Source organism: Ranitomeya variabilis, chromosome 3, assembly GCF_051348905.1.
Source record: "Ranitomeya variabilis isolate aRanVar5 chromosome 3, aRanVar5.hap1, whole genome shotgun sequence".
In the NCBI taxonomy this organism is placed as follows: domain Eukaryota; kingdom Metazoa; phylum Chordata; class Amphibia; order Anura; family Dendrobatidae; genus Ranitomeya; species Ranitomeya variabilis.
Window position 1 is genome coordinate 269554162 of NC_135234.1, and position 26294 is coordinate 269580455.

Below are 26294 nucleotides of genomic sequence, written 5' to 3' on the forward strand. Positions count from 1 at the left end.
CAGTGTCCCCTTATGAGGTAATAACTCAGGAACGCTTCAACGGATCCTTGCGGTTCTGAGATTGTTTTTTCGTGACATATTGGGCTTCATGTTAGTGGTAAATTTAGATCGATAATTTCTGAGTTTATTTGTGAAAAAAACGGAAATTTGGCGAAAAATTTGAAAATTTTGCAATTTTCACATTTTGAATTTTTATTCTGTTAAACCAGAGAGTTATGTGACACAAAATAGTTAATAAATAACATTTCCCACATGTCTACTTTACATCAGCACAATTTTGGAAACAAATTTTTTTTTTGCTAGGAAGTTATAAGGGTTAAAATTTGACCAGTGATTTCTCATTTTTACAACAAAATTTACAAAACCATTTTTTTTAGGGACCACCTCACATTTGAAGTCAGTTTGAGGGTTCTATATGGCTGAAAATACCCAAAAGTGACACCATTCTAAAAACTGCACCCCTCAAGGTGCTCAAAACCACATTCAAGAAGTTTATTAACCCTTCAGGTGTTTCACAGCAGCAGAAGCAACATGGAGGGGAAAAATTAACATTTAACTTTTTAGTCACAAAAATGATCTTTTCGCAACAATTTTTTTTATTTTCCCAAGGGTAAAAGGAGAAACTGGACCACGAATGTTGTTGTCCAATTTGTCCTGAGTACGCTGATACCTCATATGTGGGGGTAAACCACTGTTTGGGCGCACGGCAGGGCTCGGAAGGGAAGGAGCGCCATTTGACTTTTTGAATGAAAAATTGGCTTCAATCTTTAGCGGACACCATGTCGCGTTTGGAGAGCCCCCGTGTGCCTAAACATTGGAGCTCCCCCACAAGTGACCCCATTTTGGAAACTAGACCCCCCAAGGAACTTATCTAGAAGCATAGTGAGCACTTTAAACCCCCAGGTGCTTCACAAATTAATCCGTAAAAATGAAAAAGTACTTTTTTTTCACACAAAATTTCTTTTAGCCTTAATTTTTTCATTTTCACATGGGCAACAGGATAAAATGGATCCTAAAATTGGTTGGGCAATTTCTCCTGAGTACGCCAATACCTCATATGTGGGGGTAAACTACTGTTTGGGCACATGGTAAGGCTCGGAAGGGAAGGAGCGCCATTTGACTTTTTGAATGAAAAATTATCTCCATAGTTAGCGGACACCATGTCAGGTTTGGAGAGGCCCTGTGTGCCTAAACATTGGAGCTCCCCCACAAGTGACCCCATTTTGGAAACTAGACCCCCCAAGGAACTTATCTAGATGCATAGTGAGCACTTTAAACCCTCAGGTGCTTCACAAATTGAGCCGTAAAGATGAAAAAGTACTTTTTTTTCACACAAAATTTCGTTTAGCCTTAATTTTTTCATTTTCACATGGGCAACGGGATAAAATGGATCCTAAAATTTGTTGGGCAATTTCTCCTGAGTACGCCGATACCTCATATGTGGGGGTAAACCACTGTTTAGGTGCACGGCAAGGCTCGGAAGGGAAGGCGCGCCATTTGACTTTTTGAATGGAAAATTAGCTCCAATCGTTAGTGGACACCATGTCGCGTTTGGAGAGCCCCTGTGTGCCTAAACATTGGAGCTCCCCTACAATTGACCCCATTTTGGAAACTAGACCCCCCAAGAAACTAATCTAGATGCATAGTGAGCACTTAAAACCCCCAGGTGCTTCACAGAAGTTTATAACGCAGAGCCATGAAAATAAAAAAATTATTTTTCTTTCCTCAAAAATGATTTTTAGCCCGGAGTTTTTTATTTTCCCAAGGATAATAGGAGAAATTGGACCCCAAATGTTGTTGTCCAGTTTGTCCTGAGTACGATGATACCCCATATGTGGGGGTAAACCACTGTTTGGGCGCACGGCAGGGCTCGGAAGGGAAGGCATGCCATTTGGCTTTTTGAATGGAAAATTAGCTTCAATCATTAGCGGACACCATGTCGCGTTTGGAGAGCCCCTGTGTGCCTAAACATTGGAGCTCCCACACATGTGACCCCATTTTGGAAACTAGACCTCCCAAGGAACTAATCTAGATGTGTGATGAGCACTTTGAACCCCCAAGTGCTTCACAGAAGTTTATAACGCAGAGCCATGAAAATAAAAAATTATTTTTCTTTCCTCAAAAATGATTTTTTAACCCACAATTTTTTATTTTCCCAAGGGTAACAGGAGAAACTGGACCCCAAAAGTTGTTGTGCAGTTTCTCCTGAGTACGCTGATACCCCATATGTGGGGGTAAACCACTGTTTGGGCACATGCCGGGGCTCGGAAGGGAAGTAGTGACGATTTGGAATGCAGACTTTGATGGAATGGTCTGCGGGAATCATGTTACGTTTGCAGAGCCCCTGATGTGCCTAAACAGTAGAAACCCCCCACAAGTGACCCCATTTTGGAAACTAGACCCCCCAAGGAACTTATCTAGATGTGTGGTGAGCACGTTCAACCCCCAAGTGCTTCACAGAAGTTTACAACGCAGAGCCGTGAAAATAAAAAATCATTTTTCTTTCCTCAAAAAAGATGTTTTAGCAAGCAATTGTTTATTTTCACAAGGGTAACAGGAGAAATTGGACCCCAATATTTGTTGCCCAGTTTGCTGTGAGTACGCTGATACCTCATATGTGGGGGTAAACCACTGTTTGGGCGCACGTCAGGGCTCGGAAGGGAAGTAGTGACATTTGAAATGCAGACTTTGATGGAATGGTCTGCGGGCGTCACATTGCATTTGCAGAGCCCTTGATGTGCCTAAACAGTAGAAACACCCCATAAGTGACCCCATTTTGGAAACTAGACCCCAAAAGGATCTTATCTAGATGTGTGGTGAGCACTTTCAACCCCCAAGTGCTTCACATAAGTTTATAACGTAGAGCCATGAAAATAAAAAATAATTGTTCTTTCCTCAAAAATTATGTTCTAGCAAGTAATTTTTTATTTTTGCAAGGGTAACAGGAGAAATTGGACCCCAATAGTTGTTGCCCAGTTTGTCCTGAGTACGCTGGTATCCCATATGTGGGGGTAAACCACTGTTTGGGCGCACGTCGGGGCTTGGAAGGGAGGGCGCACCATTTGACTTTTTGAACGCAAGATTGGCTGGAATCAATGGTGGCGCCATGTTGCGTTTGGAGACCCCTGATGTGCCTAAACAGTGGAAACCCCTCAATTCTAACTTCAACACTAACCCCAACACACCCCTAACCCTAATCCCAACTGTAGCCATAACCCTAACCACAACCCTAACCCCAACACACCCGTAACCCTAAATCCAACCCTAACCCTAATCCTAACCCTAATCCCAACCCTACCCACAACTGTAACCCCAACACAACCCTAACCCTATCCTTAACCCTAACCACAAGCCTAATCTTAACCCTATTTTCAACCCTAGCCCTAATTCCAACCCTAAGGGTACCGTCTCACATAACGATTTACCAACGATCACGACCAGCGATACGACCTGGCCGTGATTGTTGGAAAGTCGTTGTGTGGTCGCTGGGGAGCTGTCACACAGACCGCTCTCCAGCGACCAACGATGCCAAGGTCCCGGGTAACCAGGGTAAACATCGGGTTACTAAGCGCAGGGCCGCGCTTAGTAACCCGATGTTTACCGTGGTTACCAGCGTAAAAGTAAAAAAAAAAAAAACGTACATACTCACATTTCGGTGTCCTTCAGGTCCCTTGCCGTCTGCTTCCCGCTCTGACTGAGTGCCGCCGTACAGTGAGAGCAGAGCACAGCGGTGATGTCACTGCTGTGCTGTGCTCTCACTTTCCGGCCGGCAGACAGTCAGAGCGGGAAGCAGACGGCAAGGGACCTGAAGGACACCGAAATGTGAGTATGTACGTTTTTTTTTTACTTTTACGCTGGTAACCACGGTAAACATCGGGTTACTAAGCGCGGCCCTGCGCTTAGTAACCCGATGTTTACCCTGGTTACAAGCGAACGCATCGCTGGATCGCTGTCACAACGATCCAGCGATGACAGCAGGAGATCCAGCGACGAAAGAAAGTTCCAAACGATCTGCTACGACGTACGATTCTCAGCAGGGTCCCTGATCGCTGCTGCGTGTCAGACACAGCGATATCGTATGGATATCGCTGGAACGTCACGGATCGTACCGTCGTAGCGATCAAAGTGCCACTGTGAGACGGTACCCTAACTCTAATTCCAACCCTAACCCTAAGGCTATGTGCCCACGTTGTGGATTCGTGTGAGATTTTTCCGCACGATTTTTTAAAAATCTGCAGGTAAAAGGCACTGCGTTTTACCTGCAGATTTACAGCAGATTTCCAGTGTTTTTTTGTGCGGATTTCACCTGCGGATTCCTATTGAGGAACAGGTGTAAAACGCTGCGGAATCCGCACAAAAAATTGACATGCTGCAGAAAATACAACGCAGCGTTTCTGCACGGAATTTTCCGCACCATGGGCACAGTGGATTTGGTTTTCCATAGGTGTACATGGTACTGTAAACCTGATGGAAAACTGCAACGAATTCGCAGCGGCCAAATCCGCTGCGGATCCGCGGCCAAATCCGCTGCGGATCCGCGGCCAAATCCGCTGCGGATCCGCGGCCAAATCCGCGGCCAAATCAGCTGCGGATCCGCGGCCAAATCCGCTGCGGATCCGCGGCCAAATCCGCTGCGGATCCGCGGCCAAATCCGCTGCGGATCCGCGGCCAAATCCGCTGCGGATCCGCGGCCAAATCCGCTGCGGATCCGCGGCCAATCCGCTGCGGATCCGCAGCCAAATCCGCACATGTCATAACCCTAACCCTACCCCTACCCGTAACCCTAACCCTACCCCTAACCCTACCCCTAGTTCTAACCCTAACCCTAGTTCTAACCCTAACCCTAGTGGAAAACGAAAAAAAAAAAAAAAAATAAAATATTTTCTTTATTTTATTATTGTCCCTACCTATGGGGGTGATAAAGGGGGGGGGGTATTTATTATTTTTTTTATTTTGATCGCTGTGATAGAACCTACCACAGCGATCAAAATGTACTTGTAAGGAATCTGCCGGCTGGCAGATTCGGCGGGTGCACTGAGCATGCGCCCGCCATTTTCCAAGATGGCGGCGCCCAGCGAGGAGACGTACGGACACCGGGAGGATCGGTAAGTATGAAGGGGTGGTGGATTGGAGCACAGGGGGGGTGATCGGACCACAGGGGGGGTTTATTCAAACAAGGAGGGAGCGGGCAGGAGGACGGGGGACCGGACCCCATAACGGAGCACTGGGGGGGGCGATCGGTGGGTGTGGGGGGGGGGGACATATTAGGTTTTCCAGCCATGGCCGATGTTATTGCAGCATCGGCCATGGCTGGATTGTAATATTTCACCTGTTTTTTAGGTGAAATATTACAAATCGCTCTGATTGGCAGTTTCACTTTTAACAGCCAATCAGAGCGATCGTAGCCACGGGGGGGTGAAGCCACCCCCCTGGGCTGAAGCACCACTCCCCCTGTCTCTGCAGATCGGGTAAAATGGGAGTTAACCCCTTCACCCGATCTGCAGGGACGCGATCCCTCCATGACGCATACGCTGCGTCATAGGTCGGGAAGGCACAGACTTTCATGACGCAGCGTATGCGTCAAAGGTCGTGAAGGGGTTAAAATCTATATGTCTATGGCTACACTAATTTTTTTTTTTTTTGTTTTCCTTATCTCTATACATAGAATTTGCCTATTGCTGTCTATGTTATTAGAAAAACTGAATAATGAAAAAAAAGAAAAGTAACTTTAAACTAAATTATTTTTGTAGCTAATATTACGTGTGAAGACTTTAGTACTATCAGCCAATAATTGTCCTTGAAGTGGTGTATTAACCACTTTAACCCTCACATTGCAACATTGCTTCACCCTGGAAAAAGCAACATACAATTGACCATGGGCAAAAGCAGGTTCTGGTAGATAAATGCCAACTCGATGGAGGGTCTGGCCTTGAGATTTATTTATGGTCATTGCAAATGCGGGCTTGATAGGAAATTGTCTCCGTCTTAATTTAAAAGGTAATTCAGTCTCTGATGGACACAAATCAATTCGTGGAATGAATACCACATTTCCTGCTGCTGACCCACTAATTACTTTAGCCAGTAGGATATTGACATGTAAGGCAGTGACAATGAGCCGCGTACAATTGCAGAGACCTTTGTTCGTGTTCAGATTACGTAATAACATGACAATGGTGCCAATTTTAAGTTTCAGCCGATGTGAAGGCATTCCAGTTGGTGTTAGTGAACTCAAAAACTCAAGTGGGTATTGATCGAGGTCATCAGCTTCATCAGGATCGATGGAATCATCACTGATATATTCAGTATAGTCACCTATCAATAAATCCATGACTTGGGAATTGACTTTCTCAACGTCCTCATTTTTTGGACATAAAATTGCATGAGATGCAGCTGTATTTATGCTTTCGGTGTCATTCACATCAATACAAAGATTATCTCCAAAAATTTCAATTATTAAAGAGCCAGTGCATACCATGTCTGGAGGAATTTCAATTACATCATCTCCAAGGTTATGTTCATTAGATAGTTCACCATTTCCCAGTTGAAGCAACCAACTGCTGTAGTGAGGATCAATGGAGCGCATGTTGTTAATAAGTGGCAGGCGAGTAAAATGTTGCCAGTGTTGTGAATATTTTATACAGCTCTCTACAACATCAGTTCTTGTCCCATGAGGGATGACAGGAAGACATTGTCTAAAGTCGCCTCCAAAAACAATCACTTTACCTCCAAACGGTGTTTTTTCTTTGTGAGCTACATTTGTTGTCATGACATCACGTAAAACTCTATCAATGACATGCAATGCATATTTGGATAGCATTGTGCACTCATCAATAATAAAAAGTTTAGTGCTGTGCAAATCTTTTGCTGCATCGGTATCATTCTTAATCCTGGAAACAGATGTTTCATTCACAGGAATTGGAATCTCATAAAGAGAATGAATGGTTCGTCCACCTTGTAGCAAGTTGGCGGCAATTCCAGTAGTGGCAGCAGGTGACACAATGTCTCCTTGTCCTCTTAGCTGATGTAGGAGTAGATGATATAGGTACGTTTTTCCGCTGCCACCAGGACCATCAAGGAAAAAACACTTTGCTGTAGAATTAGTGTCTTCTAAAGCTTGAGTGATAGCATCAAAAGCAAAAAGTTGGTCCTCATTTAGAGTAGCTTTCATTTCAGCAGCTGCTGATAACTCAATCTTTATCATACTGTGGGAGGAGGTGTTGTTTCTTGACTGGACGTGGCAAATTAACATCAGTATAAGTTTTGCCATGAGCTTTGAGAACATGTTGGACATCTGTCATAGCATAGCCTTCACAATTGACACACTCCAGAGTGTCGGAGTGGTATGCATAGCAGTAGTCTTCTACAAAGTGTTCCTTAAATTCATCCCATAAGTCCCGAGGTTTAGCTGGAGGACCAAAAATACAAATGTAGGCAAACATGTCACGTAGCTGTGCTGGCATGTTGAGAATACTGGCATCAAGTAATGTATTTCTCCACAGACTATCATCAAATAGTAAGCCAAGAGCTAATGCCGCATCTTTGAAGGTTTCATGTGTGACTCCGTGTACAGTTTTTATGCTGTCAAAACTGGTTGCACCTTTGACATGTAACAATAACAATCTTAAATAGTAGCGTTCTTGGTCTTTCACACTGACAGTATACATTCGTCCAATCACAGAACCACCTGCTCGCTTTCTAACTTCCCAAGAACCTTCTTTCCAAACATAGTTTTCGGGAATTTCACGGTATAAATAAATATGAGCATGATGGTCGTTCTGATTAAGCTTGAAGTAGGCCATAAGTGTAGAATTTTGATGGAGCTTTTGTTTGATGTTTCCAATAGAGTCATCCTCATGAAAATAGAGTGGCTGAGAATGCGGTAGATGTACAGCAAGGCGAATTATGCTATGAGATTGTTTATGCATTGGATATGAGAATGTTCGCCAAGCTGCCTCTGGTGCACTGACATATCTTGAATCCATGAATTGGTGTGTTTCATCATGTTGGATGTTAGTCTGGCAGATTTCAAGATTGGCTTTATCATGTCCTTTGTAGACATATTTAAATAAATATTTCACAGCCTGAATGGAACCACAAACTTCGACATTTATATGGCACTTGTATTTTAATAGCAGGAACGGATTATATGGAACCACCCACGAATTGTCAATCATGTTAGAATGGTGTTGAAAAGATGGGCCAAAGTGTCTGCGATAAGTAGGATAGGCGTCCTTAGCTATGATGGTTCTTGGTTGCAAATCTTTAGGGAAACCTTTTGTACACTTCCCCAGATCCATACAGGGAGAATTTGGGTTGTGTTCTCCACACGGACCATGAATCATATGTTGGAGAACAATTTTATGGAGCTGAGGGTAGTGGGTAGGATTGGGAATTTCAGCCCACACTGTATTGTCTATGTCCTCCTCAGTCCTTAATTTGGAGTTGCTGTCCAGAATAATCAAAATGTGAGCGTGTGGAAGGCCACGTTTTTGAAATTCAATTACATGAACCATAGCGCAAACTTTCCCAAATAATCCGTTGTTAATGTCTTTTAAAAGTGCTTCCAGTTTTATTTTGAAAACACGTGCCACCAAATCAGGTCTATGTTCCACACGCTGCCAAGGTTCCAAATTCTCAGTAATCTCATTCCATTTCGGATTACAGGTCATGGTGATGAATAGATCAGGACGACCATATTTAGTCACAATAGCCATGGCATCCTGGTACCGCTGCTGCATATTCCTGGGACTGCCTTCAAACGAAGATGGTAAAATGACCGTTTTTCCAATGGGGATGCCCTTCTCAATGGATTTTTTCTGGAGATGTTCCTGGAGTACACAATAATCCTCTACTTTCAAATCCTTTTGGTGTTGACGGATATAATTTAGGCGATTTGCCTCGATTTTCACATAAGCATCCACTAAGTACTGCTGAGTGAGTTTGCCACCATTCAGGAGTGGATTAAACTGATTACGGACAGACAGCACATAGCAGTAATATTGCAGTTGTGTAACTCTGCGTGGACTTTGCCCTTGTTGCTTGAGGCCATCATGCTAGCCCTGGTCTCCGTAAGGGAAAAATAAAGGATAGAGTAAAGCATCTAAATTACTGTGTAGAATGCTGACCTGTTGTGTTCTTGGCGCCAAAGGATTTTTGGGGTCCGGTTGTAAATGTATTAAAATATCACGATTAAATGGTGGCTCTCCATTGTCATTTTCAAATACGACAGCAACTTCATTGACAGTTGGATTATTATATCGGCGAGGGTCTTGATTCCGATCTTGTTTAAGGGCCATGATGATATTTGGCATGAGAGTGCCATTAGCTTCAGCTTTAAGATGTTCTTCATGTTCCACATCTCGTAACATTTTGTAGGCAGCAACAAAGGGATTCACATTGTCTAACTGAAGAGCAATTATACTCATCAAAGTGGGATGACATTTTTGATTTTGTTCACAGTTTAAACATTGTTCATTCGCGGTAGCGGTATCCAAAATATACAGTTGGGCATAAGCTGGAACTTGATCATCACTGGGATGTAGGGTTCCAGTACGATGATATATTTGTCCATGTATACGGAAACAGTAAGGGCCATGTCCAGGTGGAGGGGATATATTGGCACCCATGGAGGCGAAAGCAAATGAGCTGTTAATACTACAAATATTTTCCATGAGATTCTTACTGAACTCACTCTCCCCTGTCAGCAATCGTTTAAAGACCTCGGGATATTGGGGTATAGGTATATGCACTTTACTCTTGTGACAACACAGAGTAAAATTTTTATCTGCTGGTATCTCAGCATTAAAATGTAATGCTTGACAATGTTCACATAAATAGTTCATAGGACCACAGGAGTGTTCTACTATGGTACTGTCATCATTAGTAAAACCTGTAGGATGTTGAGGTACAGGTTGTGGTAACGGAGCATTGGAATGTTTCTTTAAGCCAACATATATAAAGCGTGGACCTGGTAGAGGATCTTCACTGTCCACAGATTCAATCACTGAGGAGTTGGAAGGTGTATCGTGGTCAGGGTTTATTAATATGGAGGTGCAAGCGTTTTTTTTGCGCCGTTCACGGCGTGCACCAGCTGCATTTGGTAATGGTTTGTTTGTTGCCTTAGAAGAGTCAGGTGTGAAGCATGTCTTATAAGCAGACTTAACGGTGTACAGGCGACGGCATTTATCATTTGGAGTGTAAGTAGGACAGTGTTTGCGCTTACGTGCAGATTTACCAACGGTTAAAGGAGCTTCAGGCTGCACACATTCTATGAATGGAGACAAAAGCTGTATTGTGGGCAGAATCTATGACTGAGGACGTGGAAATATTATGTTTGCAACGTTGAGAGCGTGCAGCAGCAGCTTTATTACTTAATCGATTAGTTTTGTCCTCAAAAGACTCATTAGTAATGCGTTTATTGCAAGCAGCATTAACAGTGTCCAGGCGCTTCTGTCTGTCCTCTGTAGTCTCGTTAGCACGCTGTTTGCGCTTACGTGCGGCATCGGCGGCTTTTCGCTCTGCGTCATTGGTATACTTATTATCAGACCTGATGTTACGTGCACCATCAGCACCTTTGGGCTCTGTGTCATTAGTATACTTAACAGTGTCCAGGCGCTTGCATCTATCCTCTGTACTCTTGTTAGCACGCTGTTTGCGCTTACGTGCAGCATCGGTGTCTTTTCGCTGTGCGTCATTGGTATACTTATTATCAGACCTGATGTTACGTGCGCCATCAGCAGCTTTGGGCTCTGTGTCATTAGTATACTTAACAGTGTCCAGGCCCTTGCATCTATCCTCTGTACTCTTGTTAGCACGCTGTTTACGCTTACGTGCAGCATCGGCGGCTTTTCGCTCTGCGTCATTGGTATACTTATTATCAGACCTGATGTTACGTGCACCATCAGCAGCTTTGGGCTCTGTGTCATTAGTATACTTAACAGTGTCCAGGCGCTTGCATCTCTCCTCTGTACGCTCTTAGCACGCTGTTTGCGCTTACGTGCAGCATCGGCGGCTTTTCGCTCTGCATCATTACCATACTTTATATCAGACCTGATCTTACGTGCGCCATCAGCAGCTTTGGACTCTGTGTCATTAGTATACTTAACAGTATCCAGGCACTTGCATCTATCCTCTGTACTCTTGTTAACACGCTGTTTGCGCTTACGTGTGGCATCGGCGGCTTTTCGCTCTGCATCATTACCATACTTTATATCAGACCTGATCTTACGTGCGCCATCAGCAGCTTTACACTCTGTGTCATTAGTATACTTAACAGTATCCAGGCGCTTGCATCTATCCTCTGTACTCTTGTTAACATGCTGTTTGCGCTTACGTGCGGCATCGGCGGCTTTTCGCTCTGCATCATTACCATACTTTATATCAGACCTGATCTTACGTGCGCCATCAGCAGCTTTGGACTCTGTGTCATTAGTATACTTAACAGTATCCAGGCACTTGCATCTATCCTCTGTACTCTTGTTAACACGCTGTTTACGCTTACGTGCGGCATCGGTGGCTTTTCGCTCTGCATCATTACCATACTTTATATCAGACCTGATCTTACGTGCGCCATCAGCAGCTTTGGACTCTGTGTCATTACTATACTTAACAGTGTCCAGGCGCTTGCATCTATCCTCTGTACTCTTGTTAGCACGCTGTTTACGCTTACGTGCGGCATCGGCGTCTTTTTGCTCTGCATTATTAGTATACTTTATATCAGACCTAATCTTACGTGCACCATCAGCAGCTTTGGGCTCTGTGTCATTAGTATCCTTACTATTAGAGCTCATGTTGGCTAAGCTAAACAGCTTTAAGCGTGGTGGTGGCAAACAACAGGTTAATAAGAGGCAGTGTCAGGTAGTAGGAAAATAGCCAGTTAATAATAGGCAATAGTTCTTTGCAGGAATACAGATATTAATAAATAGGCAGTTTATATTGCAGAGAAATTGCTGGGCAATAATGGACAATGTCCTTATGTGGCAAATAATAGAGCAATATACCCAGTGTGGCAAAGAAGAGGTTAATAAACGGCAGTCTCTCAGTATAACAGTCAGTGAATAATAGGCAGTATATGGAGAAAACACCAAACAAAAGTTCAAAATTGGTGTGAAAATGTCACTGAACCACTTCACAACTAAATATATATAGTTTTGATAAATGGTATCATTTTTTTGACGAAATTCGGCAGGAGCTTGAAGAGCGACGTCACTGGGACCGCCTCCACGCAGTAGAAACTTGCTGTGAGGTAAAAATTCAAAAATCACACCAAAATGGCGGGCGGAGTGTGTCACAGTACGGCACATTTCTGATTGGTCGCTCGCGGCAGGCGGCAACCAATCAGAAATTGCCGCGCACCACGAAGGCATATATCTTTGTCCACCCTGAGCGGGTGTAGGACGCTGGTGACGTCACTTATCTCCGGACAAAACCACGGAAGTTGGCACAAATTGCCGGAAGTAGTATTCTAGGCAATTATATATTAGATTGTCCTGTCACCAGCCATGTGTACGATTATCGGCCGAAAGCCTCTCTGGAACCAATAATCACCCCATGTAAAGGTATCTTTATAAGTTAAAGATTCAGAATACTATGACTTTTATCATATCCTGAACAGTCAAGTTCTTTATGAACCGTTAAGGTTTTCTGGTTGAAGTAAAAAAAACTCTGAGTGTTTACAGTTTGAAACCATAAAATGTTGAAAAATTATGTCATTCTTGAGTATATCACTCAATGGTGCTCATAAACGTGTCAAATTTGATCTATAATATACTTTAATATACGTTACTTTAATCTTTAATATACTTAAGAACAGGGCCCCAGACATCACACAGGGGGTCTGAAACACCGCACAGTGGTCCAAAATATCGCTGTGCTCTGCCTGGGGGCCCATATGCTGCCTGGGGCCCCTGTGCTCTGCCTGGGGCCCCATGTTCTGCCTGGGGCCACTGTGCTCTGCCTGGGGCCCCATAAGCTGCCTGGGGCCCCTGTGCTCTGCCTGGGACCACTGTGCTCTGCCTGGGGCCCCATATGCTGCCTGGGGCCCCTGTGCTCTGTCTGGGGCCACTGTGCTCTGCCTGGGGCCCCTGTGCTCTGCCTGGGGCCTCATATGCTGCCTGGGGCCCCTGTGCTCTGCCTGGGGCCCCATATGCTGCCTGGGGCCCCTGTGCTCTGCCTGGGGCCCCTGTGCTCTGCCTGGGGCCCCATGTTCTGCCTGGGGCCCCTGTGCTCTGCCTGGGGCCACTGTGCTCTGCCTGGGGCCCCATATGCTGCCTGGGGCCCCATATGCTGCCTGGGGCCCCATATGCTGCCTGGGGCCCCTGTGCTCTGCCTGGGGCCCCTGTGCTCTGCCTGGGGCCCCATGTTCTGCCTGGGGCCCCTGTGCTCTGCCTGGGGCCACTGTGCTCTGCCTGGGGCCCCTGTGCTCTGCCTGGGGCCCCATATGCTGCCTGGGGCCCCTGTGCTCTGCCTGGGGCCCCATGTTCTGCCTGGGGCCACTGTGCTCTGCCTGGGGCCCCATAAGCTGCCTGGGGCCCCTGTGCTCTGCCTGGGACCACTGTGCTCTGCCTGGGGCCCCATATGCTGCCTGGGGCCCCTGTGCTCTGTCTGGGGCCACTGTGCTCTGCCTGGGGCCCCTGTGCTCTGCCTGGGGCCCCATATGCTGCCTGGGGCCCCTGTGCTCTGCCTGGGGCCCCATATGCTGCCTGGGGCCCCTGTGCTCTGCCTGGGGCCCCTGTGCTCTGCCTGGGGCCCCATATGCTGCCTGGGGCCCCTGTGCTCTGCCTGGGGCCCCATGTTCTGCCTGGGGCCACTGTGCTCTGCCTGGGGCCCCATAGGCTGCCTGGGGCCCCTGTGCTCTGCCTGGGACCACTGTGCTCTGCCTGGGACCCCATATGCTGCCTGGGGCCCCTGTGCTCTGCCTGGGGCCCCATGTTCTGCCTGGGGCCCCATATGCTGCCTGGGACCACTGTGCTCTGCCTGGGGCCCCATATGCTGCTTGGGGCCCCTGTGCTCTGCCTGGGGCCACTGTGCTCTGCCTGGGGCCCCATATGCTGCCTGGGGCCCCTGTGCCATCTATTCGTGCCCTCAAGCTGCAAATTGTCTCTTCAGATAGGAAGCGGACTAGAACTCTAGTGCCACCTATTCGAAGCAGCAGTCCTAAAAGTCAAAATCAAGTCTCCAAAAAGCCTTGCTACATGACTTAGGATAAAAGCCAAAACCTCAATTTGCAGACACTGTGCTGTGTACTGCCCCAAGTCAGTGCAAAGTGTGAGATCTGGTTTGGCTGGGTGAGAGGCGTCGGATTTGTCGATATTGACTTTTAGGATTGCTACTTCCAATAGCTGGCCTAGAGTTCTAGTCCTCTCCCCCTCTGAAGAGACAATTTCCATACTTCCCAGAGGAGCATTGCAAGGATTAAAAGTCTCCTCTCCTTGGCATGTCAGGAATGACATGTCAGTTTCCGCAAGGAGAAATGTTACCCAATTACCTCAACTTGAAGAGCACTTGGATTATGCAGCAGGACAATGATCCAAAACACACCAGCAAATCCACCTCTGAATGGCTTAAGAAAAACAAAATTAAGACTTTGAGTGGCCTAGTCAAAGTCATGACCTTAATCCGATTGAGATGGTGTGGCATGACTTTAAAAAGGCGATTCATGCTCGTAAACCCTCCAATGTGGCTTAATTACAACAATTCTTAAAGGATGAGTGAGCCAATATTCCTCCAGAGCATTGTAAAAGACTCATTTGCCAGTTATTGCAAACGCTTGATTGCAGTTGTTGCTGCTAAGGGTGGTCCAACCAGTTATTATGGTTACCAGGCAATCACTTTTTCACACAGGGCCCTGTAAGTTTTGATATCTTTTTCCATTAATAATAAAAACCTTCATTTAAAAACTGCATTTTGTGTTTACTTGTGTTATCCTTGTCTAATATTTAAATTTGTTTGTTGATCTGAAACACTTACCGTCAATACTCTAGTATAAGCTGAGATTTTCAGCCCATTTTTTTTTAGGCTGAAAGTGCCCCTCTCGGCTTATACTCGAGTTATTGTCCCAGTGGGGTCGGTGAGGGAGGGGGAGCGGCAGCTGTGACATACTCCCCTGCTCCCAGCGCGGTCCCTGCATCTCCGATGGTCTCCGGGCGCTGACAGCTTCTTCCAGCGTTGAGCGGTCACATGGTACCGCTCATTACAGTAATGAATATGGACGCGACTCCACTCCCATAGGGGTGGAGCCGCATATTCATTACTGTAATGAGCGGTACCGGTGACCGCTCAACGCTGGAAGAAGCTGTCAGCGCCCGGAGAAGACCATCAGGGAAGCTGCCAGGGACCGCACCGGGAGGTGAGTATAATGGGGAGGGTGAGCAGCATTGAGCGATATTCACCTCTTCTCATTGCACCGCCGGGCGCCGCTCCGACTTCCGCGTCGTCTGCTGTGATGCTCAGGTCAGAGGGCGCGATGACGTGGTTAGTGCGCGCCCTCTGCCTGAACGTCAGTGGAGAGGATGCGGAATACACAGTGGCGCCCGGCAGTGGAAAGAGGACGGGTGAATATTGCAAGCAGGGCCTGAGCGACGAGAGGTGAGTATGTCATTTTTTTTTTTTTAATTGCAGAAGCAGCATATGGGGCAAATATCTCTATGGAGCATCTTATGGGGCCATAATCAGCATTTTATGGGGAAAATATCTCTATGGATCATCTTATTTGGCTATAATCACCATTTGTGCAGCATTATATGGGGTAAATATCTCTATGGAGCATCTTATTTGGCCATAATCACCATTTGCGCAGCATTATATGGGGTAAATATCTCTATGGAGCATCTTATGGGGCCATAATCAACACTTGTGCAGCATTATATGGGGCAAATGTCTATGGAGCATCTTATGGGGCCCTTATTAACCTTTATGCAGCACTGTAAGGGGCAAATATATCTATGGAGCATCTTATGGGGCCATTATTAACCTTTGTTCAGCATTATATGGGGCATACTTTAATATGGAGCATCTTATGGGGCCCATCATAAATTTTATGGAGCATTATATGAAGCGTATTTTGTATGGAGCATCTTATGGGGCCCATCATAAACTGGAGCATTATATGGGGCTCCTGATTCAATATGGATATTCAAAAACATAACCTACTGATATCCTAATTAATTTTACTTTTATTGGTACCTATTTTTATTTTTGAAATTTACCGGTAGCTGCTGCATTTTCCACCCTAGGCTTATACTCGAGTCATTAAGTTTTCCCAGTTTTTTGTGGCAAAGTTAGGGGTCTCGGCTTATACTCGGGTCGGCTTATACTCGAGTATATACGGTAAGTGTAACAAACATGCAAAAGAATAGAATATCAGGAAGGGGGCAAAGACTTTCACACCACTGTAGCTGCCTCCATCATCTGGCAGACTGACATAGGAGCACACAGCACTATCATGGCACATTCCTGATGACTACTTTGTATAGCTGCCTGCACAGTTTAGCAAAAACTTAAAGTGAACCTGTCACCAGTATTGTGCCGAGAAATCTACAGACAGTGTCAGGTTGGCATCATTACACGGATTAAAATGATACCTTGGTTGATGAAATCTGTCTTGTGGTTGTTGTTTAATCTTAATTTTCAGTTTTGAGTTAATGATATGCCCCGAGGCAGCTTCTTCATGTGCTGCTCAGCTTAGCTATTCATCTGTATGGCTTCTGACAGGTCAGTACAATTTTGAGACACTTTTTTTTTTAAATTAATTTATTTATAGCATAAAATAAAATAATTAAATGCACATTATACATGTGATCATGCTGCAGCGCAGATGCCGACACCTGCCTGCTGTAGGTGATTTTTTTCTCAACATATATAATATTCATTAAGTAAACTAGGGGGCAGGCCACTGAGGGATCAGTGACCTGTCAGAAGCCATACAGATGAATACCTAATCAGAGCACCACATAAAGCCCCCCACAGGCCGCCCCTAAGCACGAGCAAGTCATTAACTCAAAACTGAAAACAAAGATTAAACAACAACCACAAGATGGATTTCATCAACCAAGGTATCATTTCAATCAGTATAACGGCACCAACCTAACACAGTCTGTAGGTTACTGAGCACAATCCTGTTGACAGGTTCCCTTTAAAGATTTAACATCTTGTTGCTCAATCATGTGACCCCCCAAATTTTCTTGTGAAGTGCACTGAATGTGATTGGTTAGAGAGCTCACAGCATCTAATAAATGTAAACTGATTAAAGGGGTTGGCAATTTATTTTTGTTTTAACAAATGTGCTGGGGCATATTTTTTGTGGCATTTGTTATTGCATCATTCTCACAGAGAGCAGACAGCTTGCCTGAGCATGTGAACAGACCAATTCATAAGTTTCCTCCAACTGAAAAACAGCTTTTCTGTTGCGAAGGATAATGGACAGGTCTAGTGACATGCTCCTCTATCAGAAGCCATATTGTGGGCAGGAGAGCTATGCTGTCTGTGAGGAAGTCTACCCGAACAAGAACAGAATGAGAACCTGTAATAAGTGTATAGTGGTAAGTATCTACAAATCATGTTTCCACATACCGTATTTTTCGGACTATAAGACGCACCGGACTACAAGGCGCACCCAGGTTTCAGAGGTGGAAAATAGGGAAAAAAAATATTTGAAGCAAAAAAATGTGGTAAAATATTTAATAACATACTATTATATGTGGTGTTATTACATATAATAGTATGTTATTATGTTGGAAGCTGCAGGACCAGTGTGGTGTCTGTGAAGTACTATATGAAGATTGAGTATAAGAATGGGGGTACAGGGCTGATATTGAAAGCACCACTCCAGCACTGCTAAATAGCGCTGGAGTGCTGCTTTAAAATCCCATGGGAGAACTATAACTCCCAGCATGTCCTGCAGATCCTATGACATGCTGGGAGTTATAGTTCACCACAGGAGTGGCAGAGTGCTTTATTGTGTATTGTAAAGACTAACCTCTTAATTGTGGCAGCCAGCCAGCCACTGTGGTGAGGTAAAAGAATCCCATGACTGCATACACAGAGCCCTCCCTCTTGTTGCCTTTCCACAGCACAGGTAATGGAAGCCAGCAGATTCTAGTGGGGAGCCTGAAGGACCTGTGATGATGTCAAGAAGAGGGAGGGCTCTGAGCTGCCATGTGATGCTCCAGCCCGCCCACTCCTGACATCACCCAGGTCCTGTTTGTGCACAGCACTCGGCATCCAGGCATGGCAGGCAGGTATACAGCGATCTCCTCTCCACTCTGGCCCTTGCTGCTGCTGCCTCCTCCCCAGGACACACAAATCTCCCTAGCTGCTGCAGCAATCAGCGCTGAGGAAGCCATGCGTGTCCCTGCTTAAGTGCAGTATTCATTTGCTGCTCCTGGCTCACTGCTCAGCTGATCGGTGGGCGGGGAGCCGCTAATGAATATTCACTGCACTTAATCATCGGGACCGTGGTTTTCCCAGCGCTGATTCCGGGCAGCGGGGACATCCTGAAGTGGGATAACAGTGCGATCCCACTCACTGCTGCCCCCCTCCCCACATGCTACATCCGTACCATAAGACGCACCCACACTTTCCTCCTAAATTTGGAGGAAAAAAAGTGTGTCTTATGGTCGGAAAAATACGGTATCTGTTTAAGGCTACTTTCTCACATCAGGCTTTTTGTTTCAGGCACAATCCGGCAATTTTTGGAAAAAAACGGATCTGTTTTTTTTTTTTACACCGAATCCGTTTTTTTCCCATAGAGTTGTATTAGCGCCGGATTGTGCCTGATGGCCAGACGTTTCATCCGTTTTTTCCCGGATCCGTCCAAATAGTCGTTTCCGACAGACGGAGAAAACGTCCACTGTAACTTTTTTTGTCCGCAGAAAAAAACGCACACTGACAGAGTCGGCCAAAAACACATGAAACGGAGATGTGAAGCACTGAATCCGGCGCCCGGATCCGTTTTTCAAAGCATTTTCCATACAAATCATGCAGATTTTCCATTCTGGGGTCTCCCTCTCTCCTCTTCCCCGGAACCAGGAAGTCAAAAAATCCATGCGCATTAAAGAAGACAGGATCCAGCTAAAAAACGGATCCGGCGCCATCAGTTTTTTACATTTTGCGCCGGATCCGTTTTTTTACAAATTGGCCGGATTTAGCCTGAAAGCAAAAAACGGATGTGTGAAACTAGCCTAATATAGTACAAAAAAAAAAGATAAGAGGGAATACAACAAATCAATTCTGGGTAAATTCCAAATATTGGTGTTTAATGCACTTCAAAGAAGCGAGCAATGCCACATCACTACGAATGTAATTTTTTTCCAAGGCAATGGGTATTTTGCCCAATTTCGGAATAATCAAGATGTTAAAAAAAAAAAAAAAAAAAATTAAAATTATTTTATTATTATTATTATTTTATTTTTTATTTATTTATTTATTTATTTTTTTACACAAGAAACATTCCAGGTAATACTTACACTAGCTTCATAACTACACGAGTCAAATATTAGCTTTTCTGGTTGATGCTGCCAGTTTTGTAAGGGCGCATATGGAGTTGCCAAACTAGGAGGTCGCAAAGTTAATTTAGTTTCTTCCTGCAAAAAGAAACGGAAATAAGAACTAGTGAATAAACAAGAAGCAGTAATTAAATCATTAAACATTAACTGCAAATTTATTTTGGTTAGAATAATGATTCACTAATCTCATAAAGATTTAAGAGTTTAAGACCTCTTTTTCTCAGATGAGGCAATTTGCATATTTAATTTCCCAGAGGAGCACATTGTACGGCGAATAAGCCTCCTTACCTTGACAAGCCAGCTGGTATGTCACTCTCCATAAGGAGAAACGTTACCCCTTAGACCCCACTCCAGAGCCTCTCACCTAGCCAAATCAGTTCTCATGCTTCGCACTGACGAGGGCCAACAGCCCGAAACACCGTGTCTGCGAATTGAGATACTGATTTGGCTTTTATCCTAAGTCATATTGCACGACTCGTTAAAGGGCTGATTGTGACTTGTAGGATCTCTACTTCCAACAGGTGGCGCTATAGAGTTTAAGTCCTCTTTTTCTCAGAAGATTTGCAATTTGCATATTTAATCTCATAAAAGCACTGAAGAAGCTCAGTCTGTTAAAAAGTCTGATTGCATGTAATGTACACAAGCCATCATTTCTCTTATATCAACATTAATGGGATTGGCCTATGAAATATATTTATTGGCACTGTAGGTAGGTGCTACATCTCATCACTGGGATCCCCACTGAGCGCTACCACTAAATCAATTATTACACAGCAAGGAAAGTATACATAATAAAATATACCTTTTAATTATGCCAATTTTAGAAAGGTCACAACACACAAAAATTCTAAAAACACCAATAATTTTCCTAGTCACAGTATTTGACTAGAATAATTACACCACAGTAGTGGAGAACGACGTCAAGTAAGAATCTTAATAAAAAGAATAAAAAGCAATCAGCTTACGTGACAATGGTCAATAAATCAAAAAGTCACTTTTAAGTGCATCAAATGGAATCAGTGCCTCTAAATTACTGCTGGATACGCAATAGAAAATATATAAACTACAACAGTCTCACCAGATTCTTGTTAGGGATGATATCCATAAGCCAAATATCAGCCCAGCAGGTGGCCTTCTGGTTTAGATGGGAAGAGAGTTTGGAACTGGTCCCATTGAGGCCTATTCAGCAGTACTCAGCCCTGGGTCCCCAAGTCTCCCATCCTTACAAAAGGACAGTCCTAGTGCCCTAGTGGACATATTGCCCTATAAAGCCTTACGTGCATCACAACGCGTTTCTCCTTCAGTGAGTCTTCAGGGATGGACAGATGCACGCAAAAGAAACTATCATATCTGGGTTCACATTCCCTTGTCCATCACAAGCTGTGTACTAGATGATGATGGCACAGGGTAAGATTAATCAAATTGTTAAATACCTGCACCTGGGAACCGGATAAAGAATCACCTGGTCTTGTCACACACAAAACACATGTATCTCATTATGCACCATCTTCTTGCTGATATTGCTGACTCGCATGCTGTTCCTCAATAAGTTACCTAGGTGGAACGCATCGACCATGTTTGAATTTCCTAGGAAGACGCCCAATCGATCAATGGTACACCCCTAGGGGTTTGTTCATCGACAAAGATAGCGCATACCTTGTCTTCTGGTTCGCGATGCAGAGATCTTTGGCATCATCATAGTGCACTTTGAGCAGCTCAGTGGGGCCTTGTCATTTGTCACATAATTTTAGTCAGCTGGCATCAGTTTTTGCACAGTGCGTCAGTGATCCAATCTATTCACCTGCGTAACGCCCATGGGGGCACGGTAGCAGGAGACACACATTGGGGCTCCTTCCCATAACACAATAATTATCCATGTGTATTTTCCTTATTATGCCAGCGATCCGAGAGTATTCCCCAAAATGTTATCCACTTTTTTCTTATACATCGAGTGAAAAAAGTTTACTCTTTCACTTATGGTTTGTAGGTGATCTCTGAGGGCGATAACCACTATCCGGGAGAGAAGCAAAGGTTAATATTGTTCCCATTAGTCGCATACATAGAACAGACATCCATCAGTCTGAGTATACATGAACTGTCGTCTCAGTATATATCCCCTATGAGGTCCTCTCTGTGTGATAAAGTATTTGTACATATTACACTCATTCAAGCTGATGGCCCTTATATGAGTAGGGATGTCCCGTATATCAGGGTGCCATATACAAAGCTACAAGGGATTCGAAGGCTAGCACTCAACAGAAATTAGTCGGACGGTGCTGGTGAAAAGGAGCCAGTGGTCCCAATAGATAGTAGTTCATGGAAAACACTGCACACCTACAGGTTGAAGAATTATGCTTTGAGTGAGAATTTATTTGTAATAAGTAGTGCCTGTCGCTATACCACTTATTATAAATAAATTCTCACTCGAAGCATAATTCTTCAACCTGTACGTGTGCAGTGTTTTCCATGAACTACTATATACAAAGCTACAGTCATGATCCCGAAATATGCATATGTACGCAAAGGTGTTTCAACTATTATTCTTACCCTTTAAACATGTGGGGCCAGTGTCATGACCCCAATCCTGGGACCATGACAGGTCACATTATGTGTGCAGGGGAGAGACAAATAGTCTATTCTTAAAGGGAAAATAAGGTAGGACAAGATTAAAAAATGAAACCGGTCTACAAAAAGATGGAAAAAGTGATTCTTCAGAGTCAATACATAAACTGTAAGTATACAGTATTACCCTTACAAATAACAGTCAACATTTAGCTGCTCTTTCAAGCCAGTAGGATGTACTGTCTTTCACGTTTTGGCAGTTATTAACCCCTTAGTGACAGAGCCAATTTGGTACTTAATGACCAGGCCAATTTTTACAATTCTGACCACTGTCACTTTATGAGGTTATAACTCTGGAATGCTTCACCGGATCCTGCTGATTCTGAGACTGTATTTTCATGACATATTGTACTTCATGTTAGTAGTAACATTTCTTCGATATTACTTGCGATTATTTATGAAAAAAACAAATTTGGCAAAATGTTTTTAAAATTTTGCAATTTTCAAACTTTGTATTTGTATCCCCTTAAATCAGAGAGATATGTCACAAAAAATAGTTAATAAATAACATTTCCCACATGGCTACTTTACATCAGCACAATTTTGAAAACAAAATTTTTTTTTGTTAGGGCGTTGTAAGGGTTAAAAGTTGACCAGCAATTTCTCATTTTTACAACACCATTTTCTTTTTTAGGGACCACATCACATTTGAAGTCATTTTGAGGGGTCTATATGATAGAAAACCAAGTGTGACACCATTCTAAAAACTGCACCCCTCAAGGTGCTCAAAACCACATTCAAGAAGTTTGTTAACCCTTTACGTGCTTCACAGGAACTGAAACAATGTGGAAGGCAAAAATGAACATTAAACTTTTTTTTGCAAACATTTTACTTCAGAACCATTTTTTTTTTATTTTCACAAGTGTAAAAACAGAAATGTAACCATAAATGTTGTTGTGCAATTTCTCCTGAATACGCCGATACCCCATATGTGGGGGTAAACCACTGTTTGGGCGCACCGCAGAGCTTGGAAGAGAAGGAGCGCCGTTTGACTTTTTCGATGTAGAATTGTCTGGAATTGAGATTGGACGCCATGTCGCGTTTGGAGAGCCCCTATTGTGCCTAAACAGTAGAAACCCCCCACAAGCGATACCATTTTGGAAACTAGACCACTTAAGGAACTTATCTAGATGTGTGGTGAGCACTTTAAACCAGGGTGGATAAAAATCAATGTTTTTTAAAAAAAATCAAAAAAATCGGATTTTTTTGATTTAAATCGGATTTTTTTGATTTAAATCGGATTTTTTTCAATAAACTGCTTTTTGAGGAAAATATTTTACCATCCAAAGGTTCTTCCATCATGAGATAAAGCTGAGTTGTTTAACTCAGTAGAATAAAGGCTGTATATGTGTAACATTCACAATGCCATGCTCTTCCAGAGGTTTCTGTAGGATTAGTGGGCAGTTTCTCTCCTATATTATCACAGACGCTCGCTTTACTTACGCAGTTCTCAAAACTGAATTTGACTCCGCAGAGGTCCCAGCCTCTTCTTCATGGCAAAAATGTTACAACATGAACAGAGTTGAGAAAAAGACCTTAATCCTATTGTTCTACAAACCTATGAATACAGAATCAACCCCTTCAGTGCCAAGTCCAAGAAGTTAGACAATATGTTTCTGATTGTTTGGAGTGGAATAGATCTGCACAACACAAGAAGAATGTGAATCTAAGTGTTTTGAGGAGGAAGGGCAAGCAGACAAAAAAATGAAAGTGAAACTTTGAGCACAATACTGCAGCATAGCCACAGACAGACAAGTCTGGATCTGTTTGTGTGTACGATCTGAGGTTTATTACATTCTTTCCTTATAATGGCAGCAGGCCGTAAAAGAGACCCAGTTTGGGAATATTTTAATGAAGCTCCTTCGCCTATCGGTAAGGCAGGCATGCGTGCAAAATGCAAACGATGCAACAAAGAGATGCAAGGCCTGGTGGCGTGAATGAGGCAACATCATGAGAAGTGCGGTGATGAAGATGACCAAAGAAACACTTCACTATCAACATCTTCATTTCCCTTCTGGTTGCAGTTTTCATAATGTGATTTCAAACGGCAAACAAGTCCTTGGATATCCTTTTGACAGTATTTGCACTTTGCTCTTGCACCTTTCTTTCCAAGATCTGCTGCTGGCATCTCAACAAAATGAACCCAAATAGGGTCTCTCTTACGACCTGCCATGGCTCACACAGATCACTTATGAAGTTTGATTGTTACTACAGCCAAGTACTGCTGACTATCCAACAAGTTTGGGCATGTCAACTGAATGGAAAAAGAAACTAAACCAAAAGTGAAACCAAGCTAGAAGTGTGGAATTAAAGGGGCAGTATGAACAAAATGTGGAGGCTATTAATAGTTTATACAATTAAGACATGCTGCTTTTAAACACCTACCTATTGCCATATAGTAAAACAAAAAAGATTTTTACTTACTTTGGGGTCCCCCCCTCACCCTGGCGTTAGATCGTTGCCCCTAGTTTCGTCCGTGTAACTATGGGCGCACATGCGCACTGCTCTCACTTCTCATTTTAATCGTGATTTATATTAAAAAAAACCTTTTGATTTAAATCAGTGATTTAAATCATGATTAAAATCATGATTTAAATCGATCCGATTTAAATAGAAAAAAATCTTTTGATTCAAATCGTGATTTAAATCATGATTTAAATCGGCGTGATTTAAATCAATCCACCCTGCTTTAAACCCCCCAGGTGCTTCTCAGAAATTTATAAAGTAGAGCCGTGAAAATAAAAAATCCTTTTTTTTCCCCTCAAAAACAATTTTTTTAGCCTGCAATTTTTTATTTTCTCAAGGGTAACAGGAGACATTGGACCCCAAAATCTGTTGACCAGTTTGTCCTGAGTACGCTGATACCCCATATGTGGGTGGGGGCACTATTTGGGCACCCATCGGGGCTCGGAAGGGAAGGAGCGCCGCTTGGAATGCAGACTTTGATGGGATGGTTTGCAGGCGTCATGTTGCATTTGCAGAGCTCCTGATGTACCTAAACAGTAGAAACCCCCCACAAGTGACCCCATTTTGGAAACTAGACCCCCCAAAGAGCTTATCTAGACGTGTGATGAGCACTATGAACCTCCAACTGCTTCACAGAAGTTTATAATGTAGAGCCATGAAAATAAAAAAAAAAATCATATTTTTTCCACAAAAATCATTTTTCACCCCCAAATTTTTGCTTTCACAAGGGTAACAGGAGAAATTGGATCCCAAAACTTATTGTGCAATTTATGCCGAGTAGGCTGATATTCCACATGTTGGGGTAAACCACTGTTTGGACGCATGGCAGAGCTCGGAAGGGAAAGAGCGCCGTTTTGGAATGCAGACTTTGAAAGAATGGTCTGCGGGCGTTATGTTGAGTTTGCAGAGCCCCCGATGCACCTAAACAGTAGAAACCCTCCACAAGTGACCCCATTTTGGAAACTAGACCCCCAAGGAACTTATCTAGATGTGTGGTGAGAACTTTGAATGCCCAAGTGCTTCACAGAAGTTTATAATGCCGAGTTGTGAAAATAAAAAATATTTTTTTTCCCCACAAAAAATATTTTTTAGCCAAGTTTTTATTTTCACAAGGGTAACAGGAGAAATTGGACTCCAAAAGTTGTTGTCCAATTTATCCTGAGTACGCTGATGCCCCATATGTGGGGGTAAACCACTGTTTGGGTGCACGGCAGAGCTCGGAAGGGAGGGAGCACCATTTGACTTTTTGAGCGCAAAATTGGCTGTGGCGTTTAGAGACCCCCTGATTTACCTAAACAGTGGAAACCCCCAAATCAAACTCCAACCCTAACCCCAACACACCCCTAACCCTAATGCCAACCCGACAGGGTGGATAAAAATCAATGTTTTTTAAAAAAAATCAAAAAAATCGGATTTTTTTGATTTAAATCGGATTTTTTTGATTTAAATCGGATTTTTTTCAATAAACTGCTTTTTGAGGAAAATATTTTACCATCCAAAGGTTCTTCCATCATGAGATAAAGCTGAGTTGTTTAACTCAGTAGAATAAAGGCTGTATATGTGTAACATTCACAATGCCATGCTCTTCCAGAGGTTTCTGTAGGATTAGTGGGCAGTTTCTCTCCTATATTATCACAGACGCTCGCTTTACTTACGCAGTTCTCAAAACTGAATTTGACTCCGCAGAGGTCCCAGCCTCTTCTT

General features: G+C 43.7%; 1 protein-coding gene across 4 annotated transcripts in view; it reads right to left on the reverse strand.

Annotated features, from left to right (window-relative positions):
* Positions 1-26294, reverse strand: part of ANKS1A (ankyrin repeat and sterile alpha motif domain containing 1A) — a 390648-nt gene that overhangs the window by 67989 nt on the left and 296365 nt on the right. For all 4 annotated transcript variants that reach the window (XM_077295484.1, XM_077295481.1, XM_077295483.1 and 1 more), the window contains one exon: positions 19464-19580. In XM_077295484.1, coding sequence (XP_077151599.1) covers positions 19464-19580 — 117 coding nt within the window. The remainder of the gene's footprint in view (positions 1-19463; positions 19581-26294) is intronic.